The sequence below is a fragment of the Petromyzon marinus genome, chromosome 62, assembly GCF_048934315.1.
Source record: "Petromyzon marinus isolate PM22_M1 ecotype Great Lakes invasive population chromosome 62, UKy_Petmar_22M1.pri1.0, whole genome shotgun sequence".
In the NCBI taxonomy this organism is placed as follows: domain Eukaryota; kingdom Metazoa; phylum Chordata; class Hyperoartia; order Petromyzontiformes; family Petromyzontidae; genus Petromyzon; species Petromyzon marinus.
Window position 1 is genome coordinate 2796462 of NC_133728.1, and position 27935 is coordinate 2824396.

The following is a 27935-nucleotide window of genomic DNA, read 5'->3' on the forward strand; positions in this document are numbered from 1 at the left end:
CAGACCAGTTCAGACCTTACTGGTCACCCCGTGCCCCTTATAAATCTCAACGTTCATCCTATACGCTACTATACACTACACTATACACTACACTACTACATACCTGTCCACCCCTTATCAGTGCCCTACCTTATTACAGACCAGTTCAGACCTTACTGGTCACCCCGTGCCCCTTATAAATCTCAACGTTCATCCTATACGCTACTATACACTACACTATACACTACACTACTACATACCTGTCCACCCCTTATCAGTGCCCTACCTTATTACAGACCAGTTCAGACCTTACTGGTCACCCCGTGCCCCTTATAAATCTCAACGTTCATCCTATACGCTACTATACACTACACTATACACTACACTACTACATACCTGTCCACCCCTTATCAGTGCCCTACCTTATTACAGACCAGTTCAGACCTTACTGGTCACCCCGTGCCCCTTATAAATCTCAACGTTCATCCTATACGCTACTATACACTACACTATACACTACACTACTACATACCTGTCCACCCCTTATCAGTGCCCTACCTTATTACAGACCAGTTCAGACCTTACTGGTCACCCCGTGCCCCTTATAAATCTCAACGTTCATCCTATATGCTACTATACACTACACTATACACTACACTACTACATACCTGTCAACCCCTTATCAGTGCCCTACCTTATTACAGACCAGTTCAGACCTTACTGGTCACCCCGTGCCCCTTATAAATCTCAACGTTCATCCTATACGCTACTATACACTACACTATACACTACACTACTACATACCTGTCAACCCCTTATCAGTGCCCTACCTTATTACAGACCAGTTCAGACCTTACTGGTCACCCCGTGCCCCTTATAAATCTCAACGTTCATCCTATACGCTACTATACACTACACTATACACTACACTACTACATACCTGTCAACCCCTTATCAGTGCCCTACCTTATTACAGACCAGTTCAGACCTTACTGGTCACCCCGTGCCCCTTATAAATCTCAACGTTCATCCTATACGCTACTATACACTACACTATACACTACACTACTACATACCTGTCAACCCCTTATCAGTGCCCTACCTTATTACAGACCAGTTCAGACCTTACTGGTCACCCCGTGCCCCTTATAAATCTCAACGTTCATCCTATACGCTACTATACACTACACTATACACTACACTACTACATACCTGTCCACCCCTTATCAGTGCCCTACCTTATTACAGACCAGTTCAGACCTTACTGGTCACCCCGTGCCCCTTATAAATCTCAACGTTCATCCTATACGCTACTATACACTACACTATACACTACACTACTACATACCTGTCCACCCCTTATCAGTGCCCTACCTTATTACAGACCAGTTCAGACCTTACTGGTCACCCCGTGCCCCTTATAAATCTCAACGTTCATCCTATACGCTACTATACACTACACTATACACTACACTACTACATACCTGTCCACCCCTTATCAGTGCCCTACCTTATTACAGACCAGTTCAGACCTTACTGGTCACCCCGTGCCCCTTATAAATCTCAACGTTCATCCTATACGCTACTATACACTACACTATACACTACACTACTACATACCTGTCCACCCCTTATCAGTGCCCTACCTTATTACAGACCAGTTCAGACCTTACTGGTCACCCCGTGCCCCTTATAAATCTCAACGTTCATCCTATACGCTACTATACACTACACTATACACTACACTACTACATACCTGTCCACCCCTTATCAGTGCCCTACCTTATTACAGACCAGTTCAGACCTTACTGGTCACCCCGTGCCCCTTATAAATCTCAACGTTCATCCTATACGCTACTATACACTACACTATACACTACACTACTACATACCTGTCCACCCCTTATCAGTGCCCTACCTTATTACAGACCAGTTCAGACCTTACTGGTCACCCCGTGCCCCTTATAAATCTCAACGTTCATCCTATACGCTACTATACACTACACTATACACTACACTACTACATACCTGTCAACCCCTTATCAGTGCCCTACCTTATTACAGACCAGTTCAGACCTTACTGGTCACCCCGTGCCCCTTATAAATCTCAACGTTCATCCTATACGCTACTATACACTACACTATACACTACACTACTACATACCTGTCCACCCCTTATCAGTGCCCTACCTTATTACAGACCAGTTCAGACCTTACTGGTCACCCCGTGCCCCTTATAAATCTCAACGTTCATCCTATACGCTACTATACACTACACTATACACTACACTACTACATACCTGTCAACCCCTTATCAGTGCCCTACCCTATTACAGACCAGTTCAGACCTTACTGGTCACCCCGTGCCCCTTATAAATCTCAACGTTCATCCTATACGCTACTATACACTACACTATACACTACACTACTACATACCTGTCCACCCCTTATCAGTGCCCTACCTTATTACAGACCAGTTCAGACCTTACTGGTCACCCCGTGCCCCTTATAAATCTCAACGTTCATCCTATACGCTACTATACACTACACTATACACTACACTACTACATACCTGTCCACCCCTTATCAGTGCCCTACCTTATTACAGACCAGTTCAGACCTTACTGGTCACCCCGTGCCCCTTATAAATCTCAACGTTCATCCTATACGCTACTATACACTACACTATACACTACACTACTACATACCTGTCCACCCCTTATCAGTGCCCTACCTTATTACAGACCAGTTCAGACCTTACTGGTCACCCCGTGCCCCTTATAAATCTCAACGTTCATCCTATACGCTACTATACACTACACTATACACTACACTACTACATACCTGTCCACCCCTTATCAGTGCCCTACCTTATTACAGACCAGTTCAGACCTTACTGGTCACCCCGTGCCCCTTATAAATCTCAACGTTCATCCTATACGCTACTATACACTACACTATACACTACACTACTACATACCTGTCCACCCCTTATCAGTGCCCTACCTTATTACAGACCAGTTCAGACCTTACTGGTCACCCCGTGCCCCTTATAAATCTCAACGTTCATCCTATACGCTACTATACACTACACTATACACTACACTACTACATACCTGTCCACCCCTTATCAGTGCCCTACCTTATTACAGACCAGTTCAGACCTTACTGGTCACCCCGTGCCCCTTATAAATCTCAACGTTCATCCTATACGCTACTATACACTACACTATACACTACACTACTACATACCTGTCCACCCCTTATCAGTGCCCTACCTTATTACAGACCAGTTCAGACCTTACTGGTCACCCCGTGCCCCTTATAAATCTCAACGTTCATCCTATACGCTACTATACACTACACTATACACTACACTACTACATACCTGTCAACCCCTTATCAGTGCCCTACCTTATTACAGACCAGTTCAGACCTTACTGGTCACCCCGTGCCCCTTATAAATCTCAACGTTCATCCTATACGCTACTATACACTACACTATACACTACACTACTACATACCTGTCCACCCCTTATCAGTGCCCTACCTTATTACAGACCAGTTCAGACCTTACTGGTCACCCCGTGCCCCTTATAAATCTCAACGTTCATCCTATACGCTACTATACACTACACTATACACTACACTACTACATACCTGTCCACCCCTTATCAGTGCCCTACCTTATTACAGACCAGTTCAGACCTTACTGGTCACCCCGTGCCCCTTATAAATCTCAACGTTCATCCTATACGCTACTATACACTACACTATACACTACACTACTACATACCTGTCAACCCCTTATCAGTGCCCTACCTTATTACAGACCAGTTCAGACCTTACTGGTCACCCCGTGCCCCTTATAAATCTCAACGTTCATCCTATACGCTACTATACACTACACTATACACTACACTACTACATACCTGTCCACCCCTTATCAGTGCCCTACCTTATTACAGACCAGTTCAGACCTTACTGGTCACCCCGTGCCCCTTATAAATCTCAACGTTCATCCTATACGCTACTATACACTACACTATACACTACACTACTACATACCTGTCAACCCCTTATCAGTGCCCTACCTTATTACAGACCAGTTCAGACCTTACTGGTCACCCCGTGCCCCTTATAAATCTCAACGTTCATCCTATACGCTACTATACACTACACTATACACTACACTACTACATACCTGTCCACCCCTTATCAGTGCCCTACCTTATTACAGACCAGTTCAGACCTTACTGGTCACCCCGTGCCCCTTATAAATCTCAACGTTCATCCTATACGCTACTATACACTACACTACTACATACCTGTCAACCCCTTATCAGTGCCCTACCTTATTACAGACCAGTTCAGACCTTACTGGTCACCCCGTGCCCCTTATAAATCTCAACGTTCATCCTATACGCTACTATACACTACACTATACACTACACTACTACATACCTGTAAGCCCCTTATCAGTGCCCTACCTTATTACAGACCAGTTCAGACCTTACTGGTCACCCCGTGCCCCTTATAAATCTCAACGTTCATCCTATACACTACTACACACTACACTATACACTACACTACTACATACCTGTAAGCCCCTTATCAGTGCCCTACCTTATTACAGACCAGTTCAGACCTTACTGGTCACCCCGTGCCCCTTATAAATCTCAACGTTCATCCTATACGCTACTATACACTACACTATACACTACACTACTACATACCTGTAAGCCCCCTTATCAGTGCCTTACAGACCAGTGCAGACCTTACTGGTCACCCCGTGCCCCCTATAAATCGCAACTTTCATCCTACAAAGTCCCATCACAAGGGAGCAAAACAAAAAATAGACATGACATTTTTTGTCCCCAATTTCCCCTGTACAAGAATACGGGAAAACTGTATGGGTTGCAACTATAGAAACTGATTAACATCATCATCACAGTGGCTCGGAGATGTTAACTACCTCGCCTGGTCTACAGGAGGTCGTGGGTTCGATCCCACGGTGGCTATGAGATGTTAACTACCTCGCCTGGTCTACAGGAGGTCGTGGGTTCTATCCCTCTCTCATCATCATCACGGTGGCTATGAGATGTTAACTACCTCGCCTGGTCTACAGGAGGTCGTGGGTTCTATCCCGACCCTGACGCCTGCTGCTGTGCCGGGACTTGTCTGCAAGTTGCAGAGGGGCGCGCGGCGGGGGGGGGGGGGAGGGGGGGGGAGGGGCGGGCATTGCGTCGCTCTCGGGGAGGCCCCGGGAGCGAACCAACGGCCCTCGCGCACCTCGAGGTCGTCTCCATGGCCGCCACCTCGGCCAGGGCGGCCAGGCTGAAGAAGCTCGACAAGGACCCCAGGGAGGCGTCCGATGGGGTGCCCGGCACGGACGAGGACCCCGCCGCCGAGGCGTCCGTGGGGGTGCCCGGCACCGAGGCGCTCCCCTCGGAGGCCGCACCGCGGTCCGACGGGCACGCGGCGGACGGCCGCGGCCGGTCTGCGGGGGGGGGCGGGGGGGCGGGGGGGCGGGGAGAAAATAAAAACGCAGACCGACGGAGCGCTAGGTGTGAAGCGCACGTGGGGCGAGCGTCCATTACGTTGGGCCCAGTACGTTGAACTTCTCTCGCACCGTACTCCTTGGTTTTAAAATAAAAACGAGATGAAATGAAATAGAATAATTAAATCACGACGCTTCGGAGGCAACACAAGCTTCCGTCTTCAGGTGGAACAGTCACAAGCAGAAGATCTGTGTAGAGTACACAGCTCTGATACGATAGGGTTTATATGTAGGTTAAGGGGGAGGGGGGGGAGGAGTCATAAAGGGGGCGTGAGTGGGTGTGAGGGCTGAGTCAAGAGTGGAAGGCTGTGGTGGACTACCAACACATGCGGAGGAAACATCTGAAGTTTGGCATACCACCACTGAGAATTGCTGTACAATTAAAAGACAGCTAACGTTTGACACGATTTATAACACCTTTACAATGGTTGCTCAATTTGAAACCATCCTCTCGGTTGAAGTTGTGTCTGTGTTTGTATATCTGGATGGCCTCGTGGACAAATCTCTGATAATAACCGGTAGGTTTGGAGAGTACCTTCGTATCGGAGAAAACAATATCATGATCGCCCACAGCGTTGTAACAGTGATCAGCCACGGCAGAAGAATTCGTTCTGCCGTGTTTCAAATCTGATTTGTGCTCGCGAATTCGGTCAGAGACATGTCGCTTCGTCTCCCCGATATAGCAGTCACCGCAGGTACAACTCAATATGTAAACACCGGGGTACTGTAAGTCAGGAACAACATCCGTACGTATCCAACCGTGCTAATGTGCGTGTGTTGAACTTATTTCACACTGTGTGTAGCCAACCATGCTATGGGTCTCCATCAGTGTCTCTGTGGGTTTCTGTAGGTCTGGGTGTCTGTGGGTCTCTATGGGTGTGTATGGGTTTCTATGAGTGTGTGTGGGTCTCTATGTATGTAGGTATCTTGAACTTTTTTCACACCGTATGTAGCCAACCATGCTATGGGTCACTATGGGTGTCTCTGTGGGTCTGGGTGGGTCTCTATGGGTCTATTTGGATCTCTATGGGTCTCTGTAGGTCTGGGTGTCTGGGAGTCTATACATATGTACGAATGTTGAACTTCTTTCGCACCGTATGTAGCGAACCATGCTGTGGGTCTCTATGGGTGTCTCTGTGGGTCTCTATGGGTCTATGTGGGTCTCTATGGGCGTCTCTGTGTCTCTATGCATGTTGATGTATGGTGAACTTCTTTCGCACCGCACATATTCAACCGTGCTAATGGGGAGGTGCGGTGGGAAGGACAAGGATCGAGGCGCACACAAAGCAGTTCTAACGAAAATAATTTTTAAATCTAAATGACGATTTTAAAGTGGACAGCAGCGATGTACCCGACACCTGGTGAAGTGAAACACTGTTCACAGTTTAGTTGATCCGGTTAAGAAGTGACGAGCGATCACAGTTACTTCAACCGGGAGGCTTTCGCGATCAACATGTTGCTGTAATTTTTTAAATCTAAATGACGATTTTAAAGTGGACAGCAGCGATGTACCCGACACCTGGTGAAGTGAAACACTGTTCACAGTTTAGTTGATCCGGTTAAGAAGCGACGAGCGATCACAGTTACTTCAACCGGGAGGCTTTCGCGATCAACATGTTGCTGTAATTTTTAAATCTAAATGACGATTTTAAAGTGGACAGCAGCGATGTACCCGACACCTGGTGAAGTGAAACACTGTTCACAGTTTAGTTGATCCGGTTAAGAAGCGACGAGCGATCACAGTTACTTTAACCGGGAGGCTTTCGCGATAAACATGTTGCTGTACTTTTTAAATCTAAATGACGATTTTAAAGTGGACAACAGCGATGTACCCGACACCTGGTCAAGTGAAACACTGTTCACAGTTTAGTTGATCCGGTTAAGAAGCGACGAGCGATCACAGTTACTTTAACCGGGAGGCTTTCGCGATCAACATGTTGCTGTAATTTTTTAAATCTAAATGACGATTTTAAAGTGGACAAGAGCGATGTACCCGACACCTGGTCAAGTGAAACACTGTTCACAGTTTAGTTGATCCGGTTAAGAAGCGACGAGCGATCACAGTTACTTTAACCGGGAGGCTTTCGCGATCAACATGTTGCTGTACTTTTTAAATCTAAATGACGATTTTAAAGTGGACAGCAGCGATGTACCCGACACCTGGTCAAGTGAAACACTGTTCACAGTTTAGTTGATCCGGTTAAGAAGCGACGAGCGATCACAGTTACTTCAACCGGGAGGCTTTCGCGATCAACATGTTGCTGTAATTTTTTAAATCTAAATGACGATTTTAAAGTGGACAGCAGCGATGTACCCGACACCTGGTGAAGTGAAACACTGTTCACAGTTTAGTTGATCCGGTTAAGAAGCGACGAGCGATCACAGTTACTTTAACCGGGAGGCTTTCGCGATCAACATGTTGCTGTAATTTTTTAAATCTAAATGACGATTTTAAAGTGGACAACAGCGATGTACCCGACACCTGGTCAAGTGAAACACTGTTCACAGTTTAGTTGATCCGGTTAAGAAGCGACGAGCGATCACAGTTACTTCAACCGGGAGGCTTTCGCGATCAACATGTTGCTGTAATTTTTTAAATCTAAATGACGATTTTAAAGTGGACAGCAGCGATGTACCCGACACCTGGTGAAGTGAAACACTGTTCACAGTTTAGTTGATCCGGTTAAGAAGCGACGAGCGATCACAGTTACTTTAACCGGGAGGCTTTCGCGATCAACATGTTGCTGTAATTTTTTAAATCTAAATGACGATTTTAAAGTGGACAAGAGCGATGTACCCGACACCTGGTCAAGTGAAACACTGTTCACAGTTTAGTTGATCCGGTTAAGAAGCGACGAGCGATCACAGTTACTTTAACCGGGAGGCTTTCGCGATCAACCATGTTGCTGTACTCGTGGGGAACTGGCCACAATTCTGTTTACGTGACAGCCCTTACTAGTCGGCCGTGTCGGGTGGTGGCGGGTTTTAACGACGACACATTTCATATATTTACGCGAGCTGACCCGAAAAACCTCTATTGTGGATCACAGTTACTCGACTGCTTTGAATTTCCACTCGACGGCGACGACGACGGCGACGACGACGAGCCGCCACCTCGTCGCACGATCGTTTGTGATAGCCAGGGTCGTTCCTTCAACAAATATCGACGCCGCCGCGGCCGCCCCTCCCCCCGCCAAACGCGCGCCGTCACCTGACGTGGGCGAGAGCTGCCCGTCGGCCGAGCGGACCAGGTGGGTGATTCGAGACTTTCGCGCCTTCCTCTTCTGGCTGCCCGTGAGGCTGCCCGCCGTGGGCAGCCTGCCCGGGCCGCGGCGGGCCGGCGGGGCGGCGCCGGCCTTGCGCGAGACCGGGGAGCGCGGGGAGGCCGGCGCCCCGACGCGCGCCTCTCCGTGGGGGGCGCGCGGGCAGGAGGGCCTCCCCGACGGGCCCGGGGTCGAGGGGTCGCCGAAGGAGCAGGAGGAGGAGGAGGAGGAGGTGGTGGGCGGCGGCGGCGGCGGCCCGGACGCGGAGGGCCTGCAAGCGGGGCCGGAGTCCCGCTTGTGCTTGTACTTGCTCACGATCTTGTGGAACGGCTGCTTCTTGGAAGATGGGCCGCCTAGGGATGGTGTTGGGGGTGAGAGAAGGGCGAGTGGGTGAGGGGGTGAGCGGGATAGAGGGCGAGCGGGAGAGAGGGTGAGAGTACGGATCAGGGTGGCGGCGGCGGTGATGCGAGTGGGCCTCACAGCGAGAATCCCTGGGTTCGATTCCCGACCTGGGCGCCTCTCTCTCTCTCTCTGTGTGGAGTTTGTATGTTCTCACCCTGCCCCGCAGCGTGTCAGTGGGTGTGTGTGTGAAAGTGTGCGTGAGAGTGTGTGTGAGAGTGTGTGTGAGAGTGTGTGTGAGTGTGTGTATGAGAGTGTGTGTGTGTGAAAGTGTGCGTGAGAGTGTGTGTGTGAGAGTGTGTGTGAGAGTGTGCGTGAGTGTGTGCGTGAGAGTGTGTGTGAGAGTGTGTGTGAGTGTGTGTGTGAGAGTGTGTGTGTGTGTGAAAGTGTGCGTGAGAGTGTGTGTGTGTGAGAGTGTGTGTGTGAGAGTGTGTGTGTGTGTGTGTGTGAAAGTGTGCGTGAGAGTGTGTGTGAGAGTGTGTGTGAGAGTGTGTGTGAGAGTGTGTGTGAGTGTGTGTGTGAAAGTGTGCGTGAAAGTGTGTGAGAGTGTGTGTGAGTGTGTGTGTGAAAGTGTGCGTGAGAGTGTGTGTGAGAGTGTGCGTGAGAGTGTGCGTGAGTGTGCGTGAGAGTGTGTGTGAGAGTGTGTGTGAGAGTGTGTGTGAGAGTGTGTGAAAGTGTGCGTGAGAGTGTGTATGAGAGTGTGTGAAAGTGTGCGTGAGAGTGTGTGTGAGAGTGTGTGTGAGAGTGTGTGTGTGACCGGCTCCAGTTTAACAGCAGAGGCCTCACTCCGAATCAGTCGAGCGGAAATATCTTTTCATCGGTTGCGTAACGCTGTGTGGAAGCTACCTGGTCTGTCGCTCCGCACTAAGCTTCAGGTCTTCTCGGCCACAGTCATTCCCTCCCTTCTCTACGCTTGCGAAACGTGGACCCCCTTATTGGAACATCTTCGCCGGTTAGAAACATTTAGGCTAGCTTGCCTACGATCCATCCTGGATTTAACCAGACTGGATTGTGTGAGGTGCTCACAAATCTTTGAAAGATCTGGGCAAGGTCCCATCGGTGAGCTCCTCCGGCAGGCAAGGCTGCATTGGCTGGGTCATGTAGCCCGCATGCCCAGCCACCGCATGCCGAAACAGCTTTTGTTCGGCCGGATCGAGGGGGCTAAACGGGTGCGGCACGAGCTAGAGAAGAGATGGAGTGATGTGGTACAGGAGGACGTGGAGCTGAGTGGACTTGCCGATGACTAGTACCAGCGGTGTCAAGATCGGCCTCTGTGGAGGAGGCTCGTGAAGGACGCTACTGGGCAGTTGGAGGTAGTCGCCCTCCAACAACAACAGAGGGCGGAGGAGCGACGCTCACAACAACGAGCGGAGCACCAGGTGGCTAAAGCACAGCAGGTTGGCACAGTAGGGGGCACAGGTGGTGCATGAGCCAGTCATCTCAGTCAGCTTAGTCAGTCGACCCGTGGCACTTGGGTCTGCCCCGTGACCTCCTGCCAGCGGGCGTTCGACACTTCACGTGGCCTCAAGGTGCACATGGCCTGGCACAAGCGTCGTGGTGACGTCACCGCCACTTAGTGGCGAATGGCGGTTGTTGTTGTGAGAGAAGAAGTCACCCCCTGTGAGTGGCTGGCTGAGATGCCATCTATTGAGGAAGTACTGAAGGCGATCCAGAGTCTGAGACCAGGAAAGGCAACGGGCAGAGATGATCTCCCAAGCGAAATGCTGAGGGAGGGTGGCGTTTGTGCACAGACTGCCCTATATGACATCATAACAACAGTCTGGACCACTGGACGGGTTCCGCAGGATTGAAAGGATGCCCTGGTGGTCCCCCTCTTTAAGAAGGAGGACCGCACAGACTGTAACAACTACAGGGGCATCTCACTCCTCAGTGTGCCGGGAAAGGTCCTGGCAAGGATTATTCAACATCGCCTTGCCAGGCACGCTGAGGAGATGCTTGCAGAGCCCCAATGCGGTTTCAGGAAAGGGCGGTCCTGCATAGATGACATTTTCCGTCCAGCTGCTACAACCGAGGTGTAGGGAATTCCAACAAGACCTATATCTCTGCTTCATTGACCTGGTCAAGGCTTATGATACCATCAGTAGGCCTGGGCTCTGGGTTGTTCTTCGTGCTTTTGGAGTCCCTGACCCTGTGCTCACGATCATTAAGGACCCTCATGATGGTGAGCGGGCCCGGGTAAAACTACGTGGCCGGAAGTCCGAGCCTTTCCCTGTACACCTTGGGGTGCGACAGGGATGTCCTCTGGCTCCCACATGATTTAACATCTATTTCGACCACGTAGTTCGTGAAGTCTTCGATGGCTGTACCGGAGGAATTCCCATCTGGTACAGACACAATGGGAGGCTGATCGATGCCCGGGTGTGGTCAAGGGATGGCTCCCTATTGGTCAACCAAGTTATGTATGCCGATGATCTGGTAATTGCTGCTGACTCAGAAGAGGAGTTGGAGGCACTGCTGCTGAACCTGGAGCTTGCCACGAATAGGTTGGGGCCTTACCAAAACTAAGCACCTGCCTGGGTATTTTGTACCATCGGACACTCCACCCCCACAACTCCCAATTGGTGATGGGGAAGTTGTGGAGAGAGTGGAGAGTTTCCCATACCTGGGCAGTGTGCTCATGACCGGCTCCAGTTTGACAGCAGAGCTCTCACTCTGAATCAATCGAGCGGCATTAACTTTTCATTGGTTGCATAACGCTGCGTGGAAGCTACCTGGTCTGTCGCTCCGCACAAAGCATCAGGTCTTCTCGGCCACAGTTATTCCCTCCCTCCTCTACGCTTGCGAAACGTGGAACATCTTTGCCGGTTAAAAACATTTAGGCTGGCCTGCCTACGATCCATCCAGGGTTTAACCAGGCTAGATTGTGTGAGGAGCTCACAAATCCTTGAAAGATCTGGACAAAGTCCCATCGGTAAGCTCCTCAGGCAGGGAAGGCTGCGTTGGCTGGGTCATGTAGGCCGTATCGAGGGGGCTAAACGGGCGCGGCACGGGCTAGAGAAGAGATGGAGTGATGTGGTACAGGAGGATGTGGACTTGCCAATGACTGGTACCAGCGGTGTTAAGATCGGCCTCTGTGGAGGAGGCACGTGAAGGATGCTACTGGGCAGTTGGAAGCAGTCGCCCTCCAACAACAACGGAGGGCGGAGGAGCGACGCTCACAACAACGAGCGGAGCGCCGGGTGGCTTGGCACAGAAGGGGGCACAGGTGGTGCATTAGCAAATCATCTCAGTCAGTCGACCCGTGACACCTGGGTCTGCCCCGTGACCTCCTGCTAGCGGGCATTCGACACTTCACGTGGCCTCAACGTGCACCTAGCCTGGCACAAGCGTCGTGGTGAAGTCACCGCCACTTAGTGGCGAACGGCGGTTGTTGTGAGTGTGTGTGTTTGTGTGTGAGAGAGAGTGTATGTGAGTGTGTGTGAATGTGTGAGAGAATGTGATAGTGTGGGAGAGGGTGTATGGCGGTAGTGTAGCGGTTAGCGCGCTGCGCTATGAATCTAAAGACCCAGGTTCGATTCCCGCTCACGGTCAACACCAGTGACGATTATCTTGGGCCGGTCCTGGGCCTCCCCTAGGTCGACTCAGCCTCAAATGAGTACCAGCTGTTGCATCGGCCAGTCGTCTCAGTCAGTCAACCCACGGCACCAGCTGGGTCTGCCCCGTAACCTCCTGCCAGCAGCGAGGCCTTCCACACTTCAAGTGGCCTCAGAGTGCACCTAGCCTGGCACAAACGCCGCGGTGACCTCACCGCCACCTGGTGGCGAACATCAGCGTTGGGGAGACAAAGGCCGGCCGGGCGTGGTACTGGTCACCCATCCCCGGCCTTCATAGGTGCTGCTACTCGCTAAACAGCACTTGGCCCGACAGCCCGTTCAGGCTACACAGGGGATCTTTATCTCTGTGCGTGACCCGTGGTAGGCGCAGCGGTTAGCCGCTCTGCGCCGTCAACCCGGCGACCCGAGCTCCATTCCCTGCTCACATCCACAGAGAGGCCGGAGTGTACGATGTACGAGTTGGAGACTGCACAGATTGTGTGCACCATGGGGGTCTGATGAGAAGAACGCTCATCACGCGCCGTAATGGTGAAGTATGGGCGGCGGCAGCGACGGGACTGGTGGCGATAGTGGTGGTGATAGTGGTGGCGATAGTGGTGGTGCTGGGGGTGGTGGTGATAGTGGTGGTGCTGGGAGTGGTGGTGCTGGGGGTGGTGGCGATAGTGGTGGTGCTGGTAGTGATAGTGGTGGTGCTGGGGGTGGTAGCGATAGTGGTGGTGCTGGGGGTGGTAGCGATAGTGGTGGTGCTGGGGGTGGTGGCGATAGAGGTGGTGATAGTGGTGGTGGTGATAATGGTGGTGCTGGTAGTGATAGTGGTGGTGCTGGTAGTGATAGTGGTGGTGCTGGGGGTGGTGTCGATAGTGGTGGTGCTGGTAGTGATAGTGGTGGTGCTGGGAGTGGTGGCGATAGTGGTGGTGCTGGTAGTGATAGTGGTGGTGCTGGGGGTGGTAGCGATAGTGGTGGTGCTGGGGGTGGTGGCGATAGTGGTGGTGGTGATAGTGGTGGTGATAGTGGTGGTGGTGATAGTGGTGGTGCTGGAGGTGGTGGCGATAGAGGTGGTGATAGTGGTGGTGGTGATAATGGTGGTGCTGGTAGTGATAGTGGTGGTGCTGGGAGTGGTGGCGATAGGGGTGGTGCTGGCGGCGGTGGTGATAGTGGTGGTGGTGGCGGTGGTGGTGATAGTGGTGGTGATAGTGGTGGTGCTGGCGGTGGTGGTGATAGTGGTGGTGATAGTGGTGGTGGTGGCGGTGGTGGTGATGATGATGATGGCGGCGGTGGTGGAACTTCCTGACCCCATTCCCCCTAGCGGTCATCCTTGAACCGTAGCTCATCCGACCCTGCGAGCCGTCACCTCTGTCTGCGGGCGAGCGAGTGAGCGGTTTCTTGCTGGGAGGCTGCGACGTGGGAAGTCGACTCAGCTTCTCCTCCAACTCCTTCTGCAGCGAGCCCAGCCTGCGCACGCAGACCACAAAGGCGAAGATCCCGCCCCCCCCCATGTGTAGCCTCAACAGACTGTACGGGCAAGTGCTGTTAGCGAGCACACACACAGATACAACCGCTCCCAACGTCGATCCGACGTTGGGCGTTCACTGGGTGGCCCCGAGCGGCAGTGGCGTCACCGCGGCGCTCGTGCCAGGCTAGGTGCACTCTGAGGCCACGCGAAGTGTCGAAGGCTCACTGCTGGCAGGAGGTCACGGGACAGACCCTGCAGGTGCCATGCGTTTACTGACTGAGCTGATTGGCCGATACACCACCTGTGCCCCCCCCCCACTGTGCCAACTTTCTGCGTTTTTATCCACCCGGCGCTCCGCTCGTTGTTGTGAGCGTCGCTCCTCCGCCCTCCGTTGTTGTTGGAGGGCGACTGCCTCCAACTGCCCAGTAGCGTCCTTCACGAGCCTCCCCCACAGAGGCCGATCTTGACACCGCTGGTACCGGTCATCGGCAAGTCCACTCAGCTCCACGTCCTCCTATCCCACATCCTCCTGTACCACATCACTCCATCTCTTCTCTAGCCCGTGCCGCGCCCGTTTAGCCCCCCCGCCCCCCTATCCGGCCAAACAGAAGCTGCTTGGCACACACGCGGTGGCCGAGCATGCGCAGATACGCATTTAACACGCACACACACACACGCACACACGCATTTAACACGCGCACACACGCATTTAACACGCGCACACACACACGCGCACACACACGCATTTAACAGGCGCACACACACACGCACACACACACACACACGCATTTAACAGGCGCACACAACAACAACAACAACCGCCATTCGCCACTAAGTGGCGGTGACGTCACCACGACGCTTGTGCCAGGCTATGTGCACCCTGAGGCCACGTGAAGTGTAGAACGCCCGCTGGCAGGAGGTCACGGGGCAGACCCAGGTGCCACGGGTCGACTGACTGAGATGACTGGCTGATGCACCACCTGTGCCCCCTACTGTGCCAACCTGCTGTGCTTCAGCCAACCCGGCGCTCCGCTCGCTGTTGTGAGCGTCGCTCCTCCGCCCTCCGTTGTTGTTGGAGGGCGACTGTCTCCAACTGCCCAGTAGCATCCTTCACGAGCCTCCTCCACAGAGGCCGATCTTGACACCGCTGGTACCAGTTATCGGCAAGTCCACTCAGCTCCACGTCCTCCTGTACCACATCACTCCATCTCTTCTCTAGCCCGTGCCGCGCCCGCTTGGCCCCCTCAATCCGGCCAAACAAAAGCTGTTTCGGCATGCGGTGGCTGGGCATGCGGGCTACATGACTCAGCCATCGCAGCCTTGCCTGCCGGAGGAGCTCACCGATGGGACCCTGCCCAGATCTTTCAAGGATTTGTGAGCTCCTCACACAATCCAGTCTGGTTAAACCCAGGATGGATCGTAGGCAGGCCAGCCTAAATGTTTCTAACCGGCGAAGATGTTCCATTAGGGGGGTCCACGTTTCGCAAGCGTAGAGAAGGGAGGGAATGACCGTGGCCGAGAAGACCTGAAGCTTAGTGCGGAGCGACAGACCAGGTAGCTTCCACACAGCGTTACGCAACCGATGAAAAGATATTGCCGCTCGACTGATTCGGAGTGAGACCTCTGCTGTTAAACTGGAGCCAGTCATAAGCACACTGCCCAGGTATGGGAAACTCTCCACTCTCTCCACAACTGCCCCATCACCGATTGGGAGTTGTGGGGGTGGAGTGTCCGATGGTACAAAATACCCAGGCAGGTGCTTAGTTTTGGTGGGGCTGATGGTAAGGCCCCACCTCTTAGTGGCACGCTCCAGTCTCAGCAGCAGCGTCTCCAACTCCTCCTCTGACTGAGCAGCTATTACCAAATCATCAGCATACATAACGTGGTTGAGCAATAGGGAGCCATCCCTTGACCGCACCCGGGCATCGATTAGCCTCCCATTATATCTGTACCATATGGAGATTCCCCCGGTACAGCTATTGAAGGCTTCACGAACTACGTGGTCAAAATAGATGTTAAATAATGTGGGAGCCAGAGGACATCCCTGTCGCACCCCAAGGTGTACAGGGAATGGCTCTGACTCCCGGCCACGTAGTTTTACCCGGGCCCGCTCACCATCATGAAGGTCCTTAATGATCGTGAGCAGAGGGTCAGGTACTCCAAAAGCACGAAGAACGACCCAGAGCCCAGGCCTACTGATGGTATCATAGGCCTTGACCAGGTCAATAAAGCAGAGATGTAGGTCTTGTTGGAATTCCCTACACCTCTGCTGTAGCAGACGGACAGAAAATATGGCATCTGTGCAGGACCGCCCTTTCCTGAAACCGCATTGGGGCTCCGCAAGCCTCTCCTAAGCGTGCCTGGCAAGGCGATGCTGAATAATCCTTGCCAGGACCTTTCCCGGCACACTGAGGAGTGAGATGCCCCTGTAGTTGTTACAGTCTGTGCGGTCCCCCTTCTTAAAAAGGGGGACCACCAGGGCATCCTTCCAATCCTGCGGAACCCGTCCAGTGGTCCAGACTGTTGTTATGATGTCATATAGGGCAGTCTGTGCACAAACGCCACCCTCCCTCAGCATTTCGCTTGGGAGGTCATCTCTGCCCGCTGCCTTTCCTGGTCTCAGACTCCGGATCGCCTTCAATACTTCCTCAGCAGATGGCACCTCAGCCAGCCACTCACAGGGGGTGACTTCATCCAATATTTGAGGCACCGCAGCCTCAGCAGGGTCATCCTCACTTTGTGCCACGATGTTTTCCTGGCTGAGGGATTTTCCCTCCCCCAGGACCTCACAGAAATGCTCAGCAAATCTGCGAACCTGTTCCTGGGGGTCGGAAATTGGATCACCGTTTTTTCCCCTAATGATGGTAATAGGTGTGGCGCTGCAGGTTACTTTTTTGATGGAGTTAAATAGAGATTTGTGATCACGGGCCACTGAGGCAGACTCCATCTCCTCAGCAACCCGCGACCACCACCCATCCTTGCAGCGCCTCACGGCTCTCCGAACCTCCGAGCGAAGGCTGCGGTAAGCCTCCTTATTCTCTGACGTGGGATTCTGTAGCCGATGACAGTGGGCCTGTCGCTTTTTCTCAACCATCCTGAACAACTCCTCTGTCATCCAGGGTGTCTGGGGAGGTCTGGACCGCGTACCCAGAGCAGCCATTGCAGCTGCATGAGTCACAGTCCTAAACCTCGCCCATTTACCCTCGACATCAGGAGGAGTCGGGGACGATGCCAATCCCAGCCGCAAGCGATGATGAAATTCTCGCTTGCAACTTTCATCAGATAACTGAGACCAGGCCACTTTAGGTTGGAATGGGGTCCTGGGTGTACACCCACCACCGGAGTGGAAGAATGGCAGGCGCATCTTACAGATGACTAGTCGATGGTCAGAGGGCAGATCAGCTCCACGGTAGGTCCTGGTGTCAAGGACATGGGCTCGCATTCGCTGGTCCGTCACTATGTAGTCCAGCAGATGTTCTTGCTTGGACCCGGCATGCATCCATGATGTTGTGTGGATGCGCCGATGCCGGAACAGCGTGTTGGTAATTACAAGCCCATGGGCTGCACAAAAATCTAGCAGCCTCCTACCGTTGTTATTGAGCTGATCTGGCCCATGCCCTCCAATCACTCCAGACCAGGTGCCAGTATCATGACCAACTCGGGCATTGAAGTCACCCAACATGATGACTCTATCCCGAGGGGCCACTTTAGCCAGCACCTGTGACAGGAGGTCATAGAAGGCATCTGACTCATCGGCTTTGCCTGCATCCCTCCACGGATGTTCATCTTCGGTGGGGGCATAAGTAACCACGACCACCATTCCTCGCCTCCGGTTGATGGGAAGGCGAGCCCAAAGTAGCCTGGGGCTTACAGCTTCCCACACCTCACCGCCACGCTCCCACGCCCCCTTCATTCTTTTGTTCAAAAGAAGACCCACACCCTGTTGTTTGGCAGTCTGCTGCCCCGAGTAGAGGACTGTCCACCCCTCATGGTGGCAGGAGCCAGAGCCGGTCCACCGGACCTCCTGAATGCCGCATAGATCCAGGCGGTACCGGTCCAGCTCCCGACAGAGGAGTGGCAGCCTCTCCTCTGCAGTGAGCGTTCGAACATTCCACGTGGCCACCCGTAGTGGATTTTCGTTGTTTCTGGAGTAGCCCCGAGGGTAGGTATTCAATCTCCTGGCTCCGCCAATTGGGGTTTGGCCAGGAGACGTCATAGACGCCTGTCCCCCCGGGGCCTCCGGCACAAGCTTAGTTGTTACATATTTCAGTTTAATTCGTAGTTTCGTGGTAATTAATTGAAGGTGGAGGGGTTACCAGCCCCTCGCACCCGTCCAGAGCCCCCGTTTAGCCCCTGTGGTGGACACATATGCCATGAGGGGAGGAGCCAATCAAATTTGGATCTCCCCCCACAGCGCTGTCCACGACAGAGTTGCCCGTCCGGGACCGCGAGGAGGTATGGGGTTGTTTTGCCGCACACACACGCACACACACACACACACGCGCACGCACGGACGAAGACGCGCGCGGTCACCGTGGCTTGTCGGAGTCTTTGCTGCGCGTGCGTTTGAGACGTCGCGGGGAGACGGGCGAGACGGGCGAGACGGGCGAGACTTGCTCCTCCTCCCGACTCCTGTGGGGCTCCTCCCCAAGGCTCCGCAAGCCCTTCTTGCCTGCAACACAGAGACACGGAGTGAGGCCGCCCCCACCCCCCCCCCCGCGGAGGGTTAACAAGACTGTTGGGGCAAGCGCTGTTAGCAGCGAGTAGCGGTACCCATGAAGGCCGGCCGCTGTGGCACACTGGGGCGGGTGGCCGACAGCGCGCCCGGCCGCCTTTGTCTCCCCAGTGGCGATGTTTACACACCGCACCAGGTACTCATTTGAGGCTGAGTCGACCTAGGGGAGGCCCGGGACCGGTTCAGATAATAGTCACTGGTGTTGGCCGTGAGCGAGAATCGAACCCGGGTCGCCAGGTTCATAGCGCAGCGTAGCGCTAACCGCTACACTATCGCTCCCCACAGACGCACACACACGCACACACGCACACACACGCACGCACGCGTACGTACGCACGCGCACACGCAGGCACGCAGAGCCAACCCCCCCCACCCCCACCCCACCCCCCACCTCGGTCGAGGTTGGCTCTCAACGTCGTGAGCATCCCCTCCAGCACCAGCGTCTTGTAGAGAGCGCCCTTGCACGTGCGCTTCGACTTCCTGGAGCCGCTCTGCTCGCCGTCGCCGCCGCCGCCCAGCCCCGGTGCATCGTGGGAGGCTCCGGCGGCGGGGCAGCCTCTTTGCAGGGCACGCTGGGCAAAGCCGCCGACGCCGTCCGCTGAGGTAATGTGTTTCGCTTTGGCCTGCCGGAGCAAAGGCGTGGAGAGGGGGGGGTGGGGGGCGGTGAGCGACGGGGCGCCCACGCCAACGCGCGTTCAGCCGGGAAACGCGGGACACGCTGGGCCGACGTTGAGCAACCGCTCTCCCGACGTTGGCGCAACGTTCGCGCGCCATTGTGCCGTCATACTTACAGTCACGTGACCATCGTCAAGGGTTTCCATTTTCACCGCGGCGTTGCCCGCAGCGACCGGGCCCGGCGGCTCCGCTGCGGCCCGCTCTTGCCTAGAATCGTCCATCTTCGCCTCCATTTTCACTTTCCTGATATTGAAAAAACCTGACGCGCACAAACACACACACTCCATCGTGACGCCCCCAACAACAACAACAGCAGCAGCAGCAGCCGCCGCCACCCCCGGCACCACCACTATCGCCACCACCCCCAGCACTACCACTATCGCGAGCACCCCTAGCACCACCACTATCACCACCACCCCCAGCACCACCACTATCACCACCACTATCACCACCACCCCCAGCACCACCACTATCGCCACCACCCCCAGCACCACCACTATCACCATCACCCCCAGCACCACCACTATCACCACCACTCTCAGCACCACCACTATCGCCACCACCCCCAGCACCACCACTATCGCCACCACCCCCAGCACCACCACTATCACCACCACTATCACCACCACCCCCAGCACCACCACTATCGCCACCACCCCCAGCACCACCACTATCGCCACCACCCCCAGCAACAACAACAACCGCCATTCGCCACTAAGTGGCGGTGACGTCACCACGACGCTTGTGCCAGGCTATGTGCACCCTGAGGCCACGTGAAGTGTCGAACGCCCGCTGGCAGGAGGTCACGGGGCAGACCCAGGTGCCACGGGTCGACTGACTGAGATGACTGGCTGATGCACCACCTGTGCCCCCTACTGTGCCAACCTGCTGTGCTTTAGCCACCCGGCGCTCCGCTCGTTGTTCTGAGCGTCGCTCCTCCGCCCTCCGTTGTTGTTGGATGGCGACTACCTCCAACTGCCCAGTAGCATCCTTCACGAGCCTCCTCCACAGAGGCCGATCTTGACACCGCTGGTACCAGTCATCGGCAAGTCCACTCAGCTCCACGTCCTCCTGTACCACATCACTCCATCTCTTCTCTAGCCCGTGCCGCGCCCGCTTAGCCCCCTCAATCCGGCCGAACAAAAGCTGTTTCGGCATGCGGTGGCTGGGCATGCGGGCTACATGACCCAGCCATCGCAGCCTTGCCCGCCGGATGAGCTCACCGATGGGACCTTGCCCAGATCTTTCAAGGATTTGTGAGCTCACACAATCCAGTCTGGTTAAACCCAGGATGGATCGTAGGCAGGCCAGCCTAAATGTTTCTAACCGGCGAAGATGTTCCATTAGGGGGGTCCACGTTTCGCAAGCGTAGAGAAGGGAGGGAATGACCGTGGCCGAGAAGACCTGAAGCTTAGTGCGGAGCGACAGACCAGGTAGCTTCCACACAGCGTTATGCAACCGATGAAAAGATATTGCCGCTCGACTGATTCGGAGTGAGACCTCTGCTGTTAAACTGGAGCCAGTCATAAGCACACTGCCCAGGTATGGGAAACTCTCCACTCTCTCCACAACTGCCCCATCACCGATTGGGAGTTGTGGGGGTGGAGTGTCCGATGGTACAAAATACCCAGGCAGGTGCTTAGTTTTGGTGGGGCTGATGGTAAGGCCCCATCTCTTAGTTGCATGCTCCAGTCTCAGCAGCAGCGTCTCCAACTCCTCCTCTGAATGAGCAGCTATTACCAAATCATCGGCATACATAACATGGTTGAGCAATAGGGAGCCATCCCTTGACCGCACCCGGGCATCGATCAGCCTCCCATTATATCTGTACCATATGGAGATTTCCCCGGTACAGCTATTGAAGGCTTCACGAACTACGTGGTCAAAATAGATGTTAAATAATGTGGGAGCCAGAGGGCATCCCTGTCGCACCCCAAGGTGTACAGGGAATGGCTCTGACTCCCGGCCACGTAGTTTTACCCGGGCCCGCTCACCATCATGAAGGTCCTTAATGATCGTGAGCAGAGGGTCAGGTACTCCAAAAGCACGAAGAACGACCCAGAGCCCAGGCCTACTGATGGTATCATAGGCCTTGACCATGTCAATAAAGCAGAGATGTAGGTCTTGTTGGAATTCCCTACACCTCTGCTGTAGCAGACGGACAGAAAATATGGCATCTGTGCAGGACCGCCCTTTCCTGAAACCGCATTGGGGCTCCGCAAGCCTCTCCTCAGCGTGCCTGGCAAGGCGATGCTGAATAATCCTTGCCAGGACCTTTCCCGGCACACTGAGGAGTGAGATGCCCCTGTAGTTGTTACAGTCTGTGCGGTCCCCCTTCTTAAAAAGGGGGACCACCAGGGCATCCTTCCAATCCTGCGGAACCCGTCCAGTGGTCCCGACTGTTGTTATGATGTCATATAGGGCAGTCTGTGCACAAACGCCACCCTCCCTCAGCATTTCGCTTGGGAGATCATCTCTGCCCGCTGCCTTTCCTGGTCTCAGACTCCGGATCGCCTTCAGTACTTGCTCAACAGATGGCACCTCAGCCAGCCACTCACAGGGGGTGACTTCTTCCAATATTTGAGGCACCGCAGCCTCAGCAGGGTCATCCTCACTTTGTGCCACGATGTTTTCCTGGCTGAGGGATTTTCCCTCCCCCAGGACCTCACAGAAATGCTCAGCAAATCTGCAAACCTGTTCCTGGGGCAAAACAACCCCCTACCTCCTCGCGGTGCCGGACGGGCAACTCTGTCGTGGACAGTGCTGTGGGGGGAGATCCAATTTTGATTGGCTCCTCCCCTCATGGCATATGTGTCCACCACAGGGGCTAAACGGGGGCTCTGGACGGGTGCGAGGGGCTGGTAACCCCTCCACCTTCAATTAATTACCACGAAACCACAAGTTAAACCACCCCCAGCACCACCACTATCACCACCACTATCACCACCACTATCACCACCACTATCACCACCACTATCACCACCACCCCCAGCACCACCACTATCACCACCACTATCACCACCACCACCACTATCGCCACCACTCCCAGCACCACCACTATCGCCACCACCACCACTATCGCCACCACCCCCAGCACCACCACCCCCAGCACCACCACTATCGCCACCACCCCCACTCCGGGGCCACGTGAAGTGTCGAAGGGCACGGGGAGGTCACGGGGAGGTCACGAGGAGGTCACGAGGAGGTCATGGGACAGAGCCTGCTGCGGGTGGTGCCACGGGTTGGCCGGGACGACTCGCAGGTGCGTCAGCTGTGCCCCCCCCCCCCCTCACTGCGCCAACTCGCTGCGTTTCATCCGCCCGGCGCTCCGCTCGTTGTCGTGAGCGTCGCCCCACGCACCCTTCACCACCCTCACCGCCCCACGTGATCCCCCACCCCGTCTCCTCGCACCGCATCACCGGCCCTCACCGTGCTGAACGTCGGCTTCAACGTCCGTGCTGAGCTCCTCCTTGTGGCGGCGCTCGACTGCCATCAACCGCACCCTCCCGCTCTCCCCTCCCCGTCTCTTCCCTCCGTGCGTCCCCTCCTCCTCCTCCTGCTGCTGCTCCTCCGCTCCTCCACCTCCTCCACCTCCACCGCCTCCACCTCCTCCTCCACCGCCTCCTCCTCCTCCCGCTGCAGCCTCCAAAGCGAACCGCTCCGCCCTCGCCGCCAACTTCCTGCCACCGGCGGCGGCGGCGGCGGCGGTGGCGGCCGCCTTTGGCGGGGAAGTGGGCGGCGGCGGCAGGAGGAGCGGCGGCAGCTGCTGCCGCGGCAGCCTCTTGCCCACCACCTCCTCCTCCTCCTCCTCCTCTTCCTGCTGCTCCTCCTCGTCGTCGTCGTCGTCGCCGTCGTCGTCGCCGTCGTCGCCGCCGCCCTTGGCGACCGAGTCGATGGTGAGGTCCACGATGGAGTCGCGGGCCGCGGCGCGACGGTCGCCGGCGTGCCCGCCGCCCGCCGGACGAACCCCGTCCTGGCCGAGCCGCTGGCGTCTCTTCCGGCGCCGGCGCCGCGCCGCGCCGGGCCTCCCGCCGGCGCCGCCGGGGGCGGCCGCGGCGGCCGCGGGAGCGCCCGCGGCGGGCCGGGGCGGCGGCGCGGGCGACGGACGCGGGGGGGGAGGAGGAGGAGGAGGAGGCCTCCCGTCGGGGGCGTCGGTGGACAAGCGGTCGGAGCACATCTGGGCAGGGTGGGGGAGAGGGAGGGGAGAGCGTGGGGAGAGCGAGGGGAGAGCGAGGGGAGAGGAAGAGGAGAGCATGGGGAGAGGGTGGGGAGAGCGTGGGGAGAGCGAGGGGAGAGCGAGGGGAGAGCGAGGGGAGAGAGTGAGGAGAGCGAGGGGAGAGCGAGGGGAGAGCGAGGGGAGAGTGAGGGGAGAGCGAGGCGAGAGCGAGGGGAGAGAGTGAGGAGAGCGAGGGGAGAGCGAGGGGAGAGAGTGAGGAGAGGGAGGGGAGAGCGAGGGGAGAGCGAGGGGAGAGCGAGGGGAGAGAGTGAGGAGAGCGAGGGGAGAGCGAGGGGAGAGCGAGGGGAGAGTGAGGGGAGAGCGAGGGGAGAGCGAGGGGAGAGAGTGAGGAGAGCGAGGGGAGAGCGAGGGGAGCGTGGGGAGAGCGAGGGGAGAGCGTGGGGAGAGCGAGGGGAGAGCGAGGGGAGAGCGAGGGGAGAGCGTGGGGAGAGCGAGGGGAGAGCGTGGGGAGAGCGAGGGGAGAGCGAGGGGAGAGCGTGGGGAGAGCGAGGGGAGAGCGAGGGGAGAGCGAGGGGAGAGCGTGGGGAGAGCGAGGGGAGAGCGAGGGGAGAGCGAGGGGAGAGCGTGGGGAGAGCGAGGGGAGAGCGTGGGGAGAGCGAGGGGAGAGCGAGGGGAGAGCGTGGGGAGAGCGAGGGGAGAGCGAGAAGAGAGCGAGGGGAGAGCATGGGGAGAGCGAGGGGAGAGCGTGGGGAGAGCGAGGGGAGAGCGAGGGGAGAGCGAGGGGAGAGCGATGGGAGAGCGAGGGGAGAGCGTGGGGAGAGTGTGGAGAGAGCGTGGGGAGAGAGCAATGGGAGAGAGCGATGGGAGAGGGCGTTGCTGTTTAGGCGAGCGTTCCCCAACGGCGAAGGGGTGTCGTGCAAACACATTCAGCGAGGACCTGCCGTACACCGCACCTACGGTTAGCGCCGTCGGCTAAGCACGTACACACACGTACACACGCACACACGTACGTACACAAATGTACGGACACACACGAACGCAGAGAGGAGGGAGGGAGGGGAGGGAGGTGAGGGGAAGGAGGGAGGGAGGAGGAGGGGGTGGGAGGGAGGGAGGGAGGGAGGAGGAGGGGGAGGGGGGAGGGAGGAGGAGGAGGGAGGAGGAGGGGGTGGGAGGGAGGAAGGAAGGAGGGGGAGGGAGGAGGAGGGAGGGAGGGGGCGGGAGGGGGGGTTGGGTCTGTACCTCGGCGAGCTGAAAGAGGGCGGAGATCCCGCGCTCCTCCGCTGCAGCGGAGCGACGCGATTGGTGGGTCTGCGTCGATGGGACCTGCGCGGGAGCCAACGGCGGGAGGGGGGGGGAGGGTCCAGATCGTGAAACGGGACGCCGAGAAGAGGCGGTCACAGGCACGGGCGGCCGGTGATTCAAACGGACCGGCACAGAGAGCGCTCGGTACAAAACGCTGAGCGCAGAGGCACACAGCTCCCAGATACGGGCAGAGCACCACCGCCAACGCCGCCGCCGCCATCACCAACAACCGCCGTTCGCCACCGGGCGGCGGCGGCGGCGGCGGCGACGTCACCACGGCGCCAGTGCCGGGCCAGGTGCACGTCGAGGCCACGCGAGGCGTCGAACGCCCCCGCCGGCAGGAGGTCACGGGGCAGGCCCAGCAGGTGCCACGGGTCGGCTGACCGAGATGACTGCCGCCACCACCAGCGGGAGTGCTTCTCACCTCGGAGGGAGAGCCTTTGAGCGCTTTCTCTCCGGCCAGCAGCAGCAGACTCAGCCCTCCCGAGTGCGCCAACGCGTCTGGCACAGAGAGAGAGCCACCGCACCAGTCACTACCATGACAATAGCACCATAATTCACCATCACCACCACCATAATTCACCACCACTACCAACATAATTCACCACCACTACCAACATAATTCACCACCACCATTCACCACAACTGCCACCACCATTCACCACCACTACCACCATCATTCACCACCACTACCAACATAATTCACCACCAACATTCACCACAACTGCCACCACCATTCACCACCACTACCACCACCATTCACCACAACTACCACCACCATTCACCACCACTACCACCACCATTCACCACCACTACCACCACCATTCAACACCACCACCACCATCATTCACCACCATTCAACACCACTACCACCACCATTCACCACCACTACCACCACCATTCAACACCACTACCACCATCATTCACCACCATTCAACACCACTACCACCATAATTCACTACCACTACTACCATAATTCACTACCATTCAACACCACTACCACCATCAATCACCACCACTACCACCATAATTAACCACCACTACCACCATAATTCACCATCATTCAACACCACTACCACCATCATTTACTACCATTCAACACCACTACCACCACCATTCACCACCACTACCACCATCATTCACCACCACTACCACCACCATTCACCACCACTACCACCATCATTCACCACCACTACCAACATAATTCACCACTACTACCACCATCATTCACCACCATTCAACACCACTACCACCATCATTCACCACCACTACCACCATAATTCACCACCATTCAACACCACTACCACCACCATTCAACACCACTACCACCATAGTTCACCACCATTCAACACCACCACCACCACCACCATTCACCACCATTCACCACCACTACCACCACCATTCACCACCACTACCACCACCATTCACCACAACTACCACCACCATTCACCACCACTACCACCATCATTCACCACCATTCACCACAACTACCACCACCATTCACCACAACTACCACCATCATTCACCACCACTACCACCACCATCATTCACCACCACTATCACCACCACCACCACCACCATTCACCACCACCACTGACCACCATTCACTACCAGTCACCATCATTCACCACCACTACCACCAACATTCACCACCACTACCACCACCACCATTCACCACCACCACCACTCACTACCATTCACCATCACTCACCACCATTCACCAGCACTCACCACAACAACAACAACAACAGCGGTGGCGACGGTGGGGTGGTGGCGGTGGGAAAAGATTTCTGCGTCGCCCCGTGGGCGAGGCCCCCAGGCCTACAGGATGTGGCCGGACCCCGCGTCGTTTAGAACCTCCAACACCTGGAACTCACCTCGCGCGGGCGAGTGCGGGCGTGGGGTCTGGTGGAAATCATTTGTTGTTGTTGTGGCCCTCGTTAAGTCTGCGGGTTCCCCCCACCACCCGGCGACCTCCTGTGACTGCCGCCACTACCGACGGGCGCTGAACCACGGTCGTTCGCACACCACCATTCACCACAACTACCACCATCATTCACCACCACTACCACCATCATTCACCACCACTACCACCACCATTCACCACCACCACCATTCACCACCACTACCACCATCATTCACCACTACTACCACCACCATTCACCACCACTACCACCACCATTCACCACCACTACCACCACCATTCACCACAACTACCACCACCATTCACCACCACTACCACCACCATTCACCACCACTACCACCATCATTCACCACCACTACCACCATCATTCACCACCACTACCACCACCATTCACCACCACTACCACCACCATTCACCACCACTACCACCATCATTCACCACCACTACCACCGTCATTCACCACCACTACCACCACCATTCACCACCACTACCACCACCATTCACCACCACTACCACCACCATTCACCACCACCAACATTCACCACCACTACCACCATCATTCACCACCACTACCACCATCATTCACCACCACTACCACCACCATTCACCACCACTACCACCACCATTCACCACCACCACCATTCACCACCACTACCACCATCATTCACCACTACTACCACCACCATTCACCACCACTACCACCACCATTCACCACTACTACCACCACCATTCACCACCACTACCACCACCATTCACCACCACTACCACCACCATTCACCACCACTACCACCATTCACCACCACTACCACCACCATTCACCACCACTACCACCACCATTCACCACCACTACCACCACCATTCACCACCACTACCACCACCATTCACCACAACTA

The 27935-nt window shown here is 55.6% G+C and overlaps 1 protein-coding gene across 1 annotated transcript in view; it reads right to left on the reverse strand.

Moving 5' to 3' along the window:
- Positions 1-4794: 4794 nt before the first annotated feature.
- LOC116955877 (uncharacterized) overlaps positions 4795-27935 on the reverse strand; it is a 38841-nt gene continuing 15700 nt past the window's right edge. Inside the window, exons 5-14 of the mRNA XM_076053753.1 lie at positions 25543-25619; positions 25056-25139; positions 23069-23816; positions 19756-19898; positions 19356-19587; positions 18763-18901; positions 14128-14228; positions 8751-9155; positions 5216-5479; positions 4795-4799 (exon numbers count right to left, since the gene is read on the reverse strand). Of these exons, the coding sequence (XP_075909868.1) occupies positions 4795-4799; positions 5216-5479; positions 8751-9155; positions 14128-14228; positions 18763-18901; positions 19356-19587; positions 19756-19898; positions 23069-23816; positions 25056-25139; positions 25543-25619 (2198 nt within the window). The remainder of the gene's footprint in view (positions 4800-5215; positions 5480-8750; positions 9156-14127; positions 14229-18762; positions 18902-19355; positions 19588-19755; positions 19899-23068; positions 23817-25055; positions 25140-25542; positions 25620-27935) is intronic.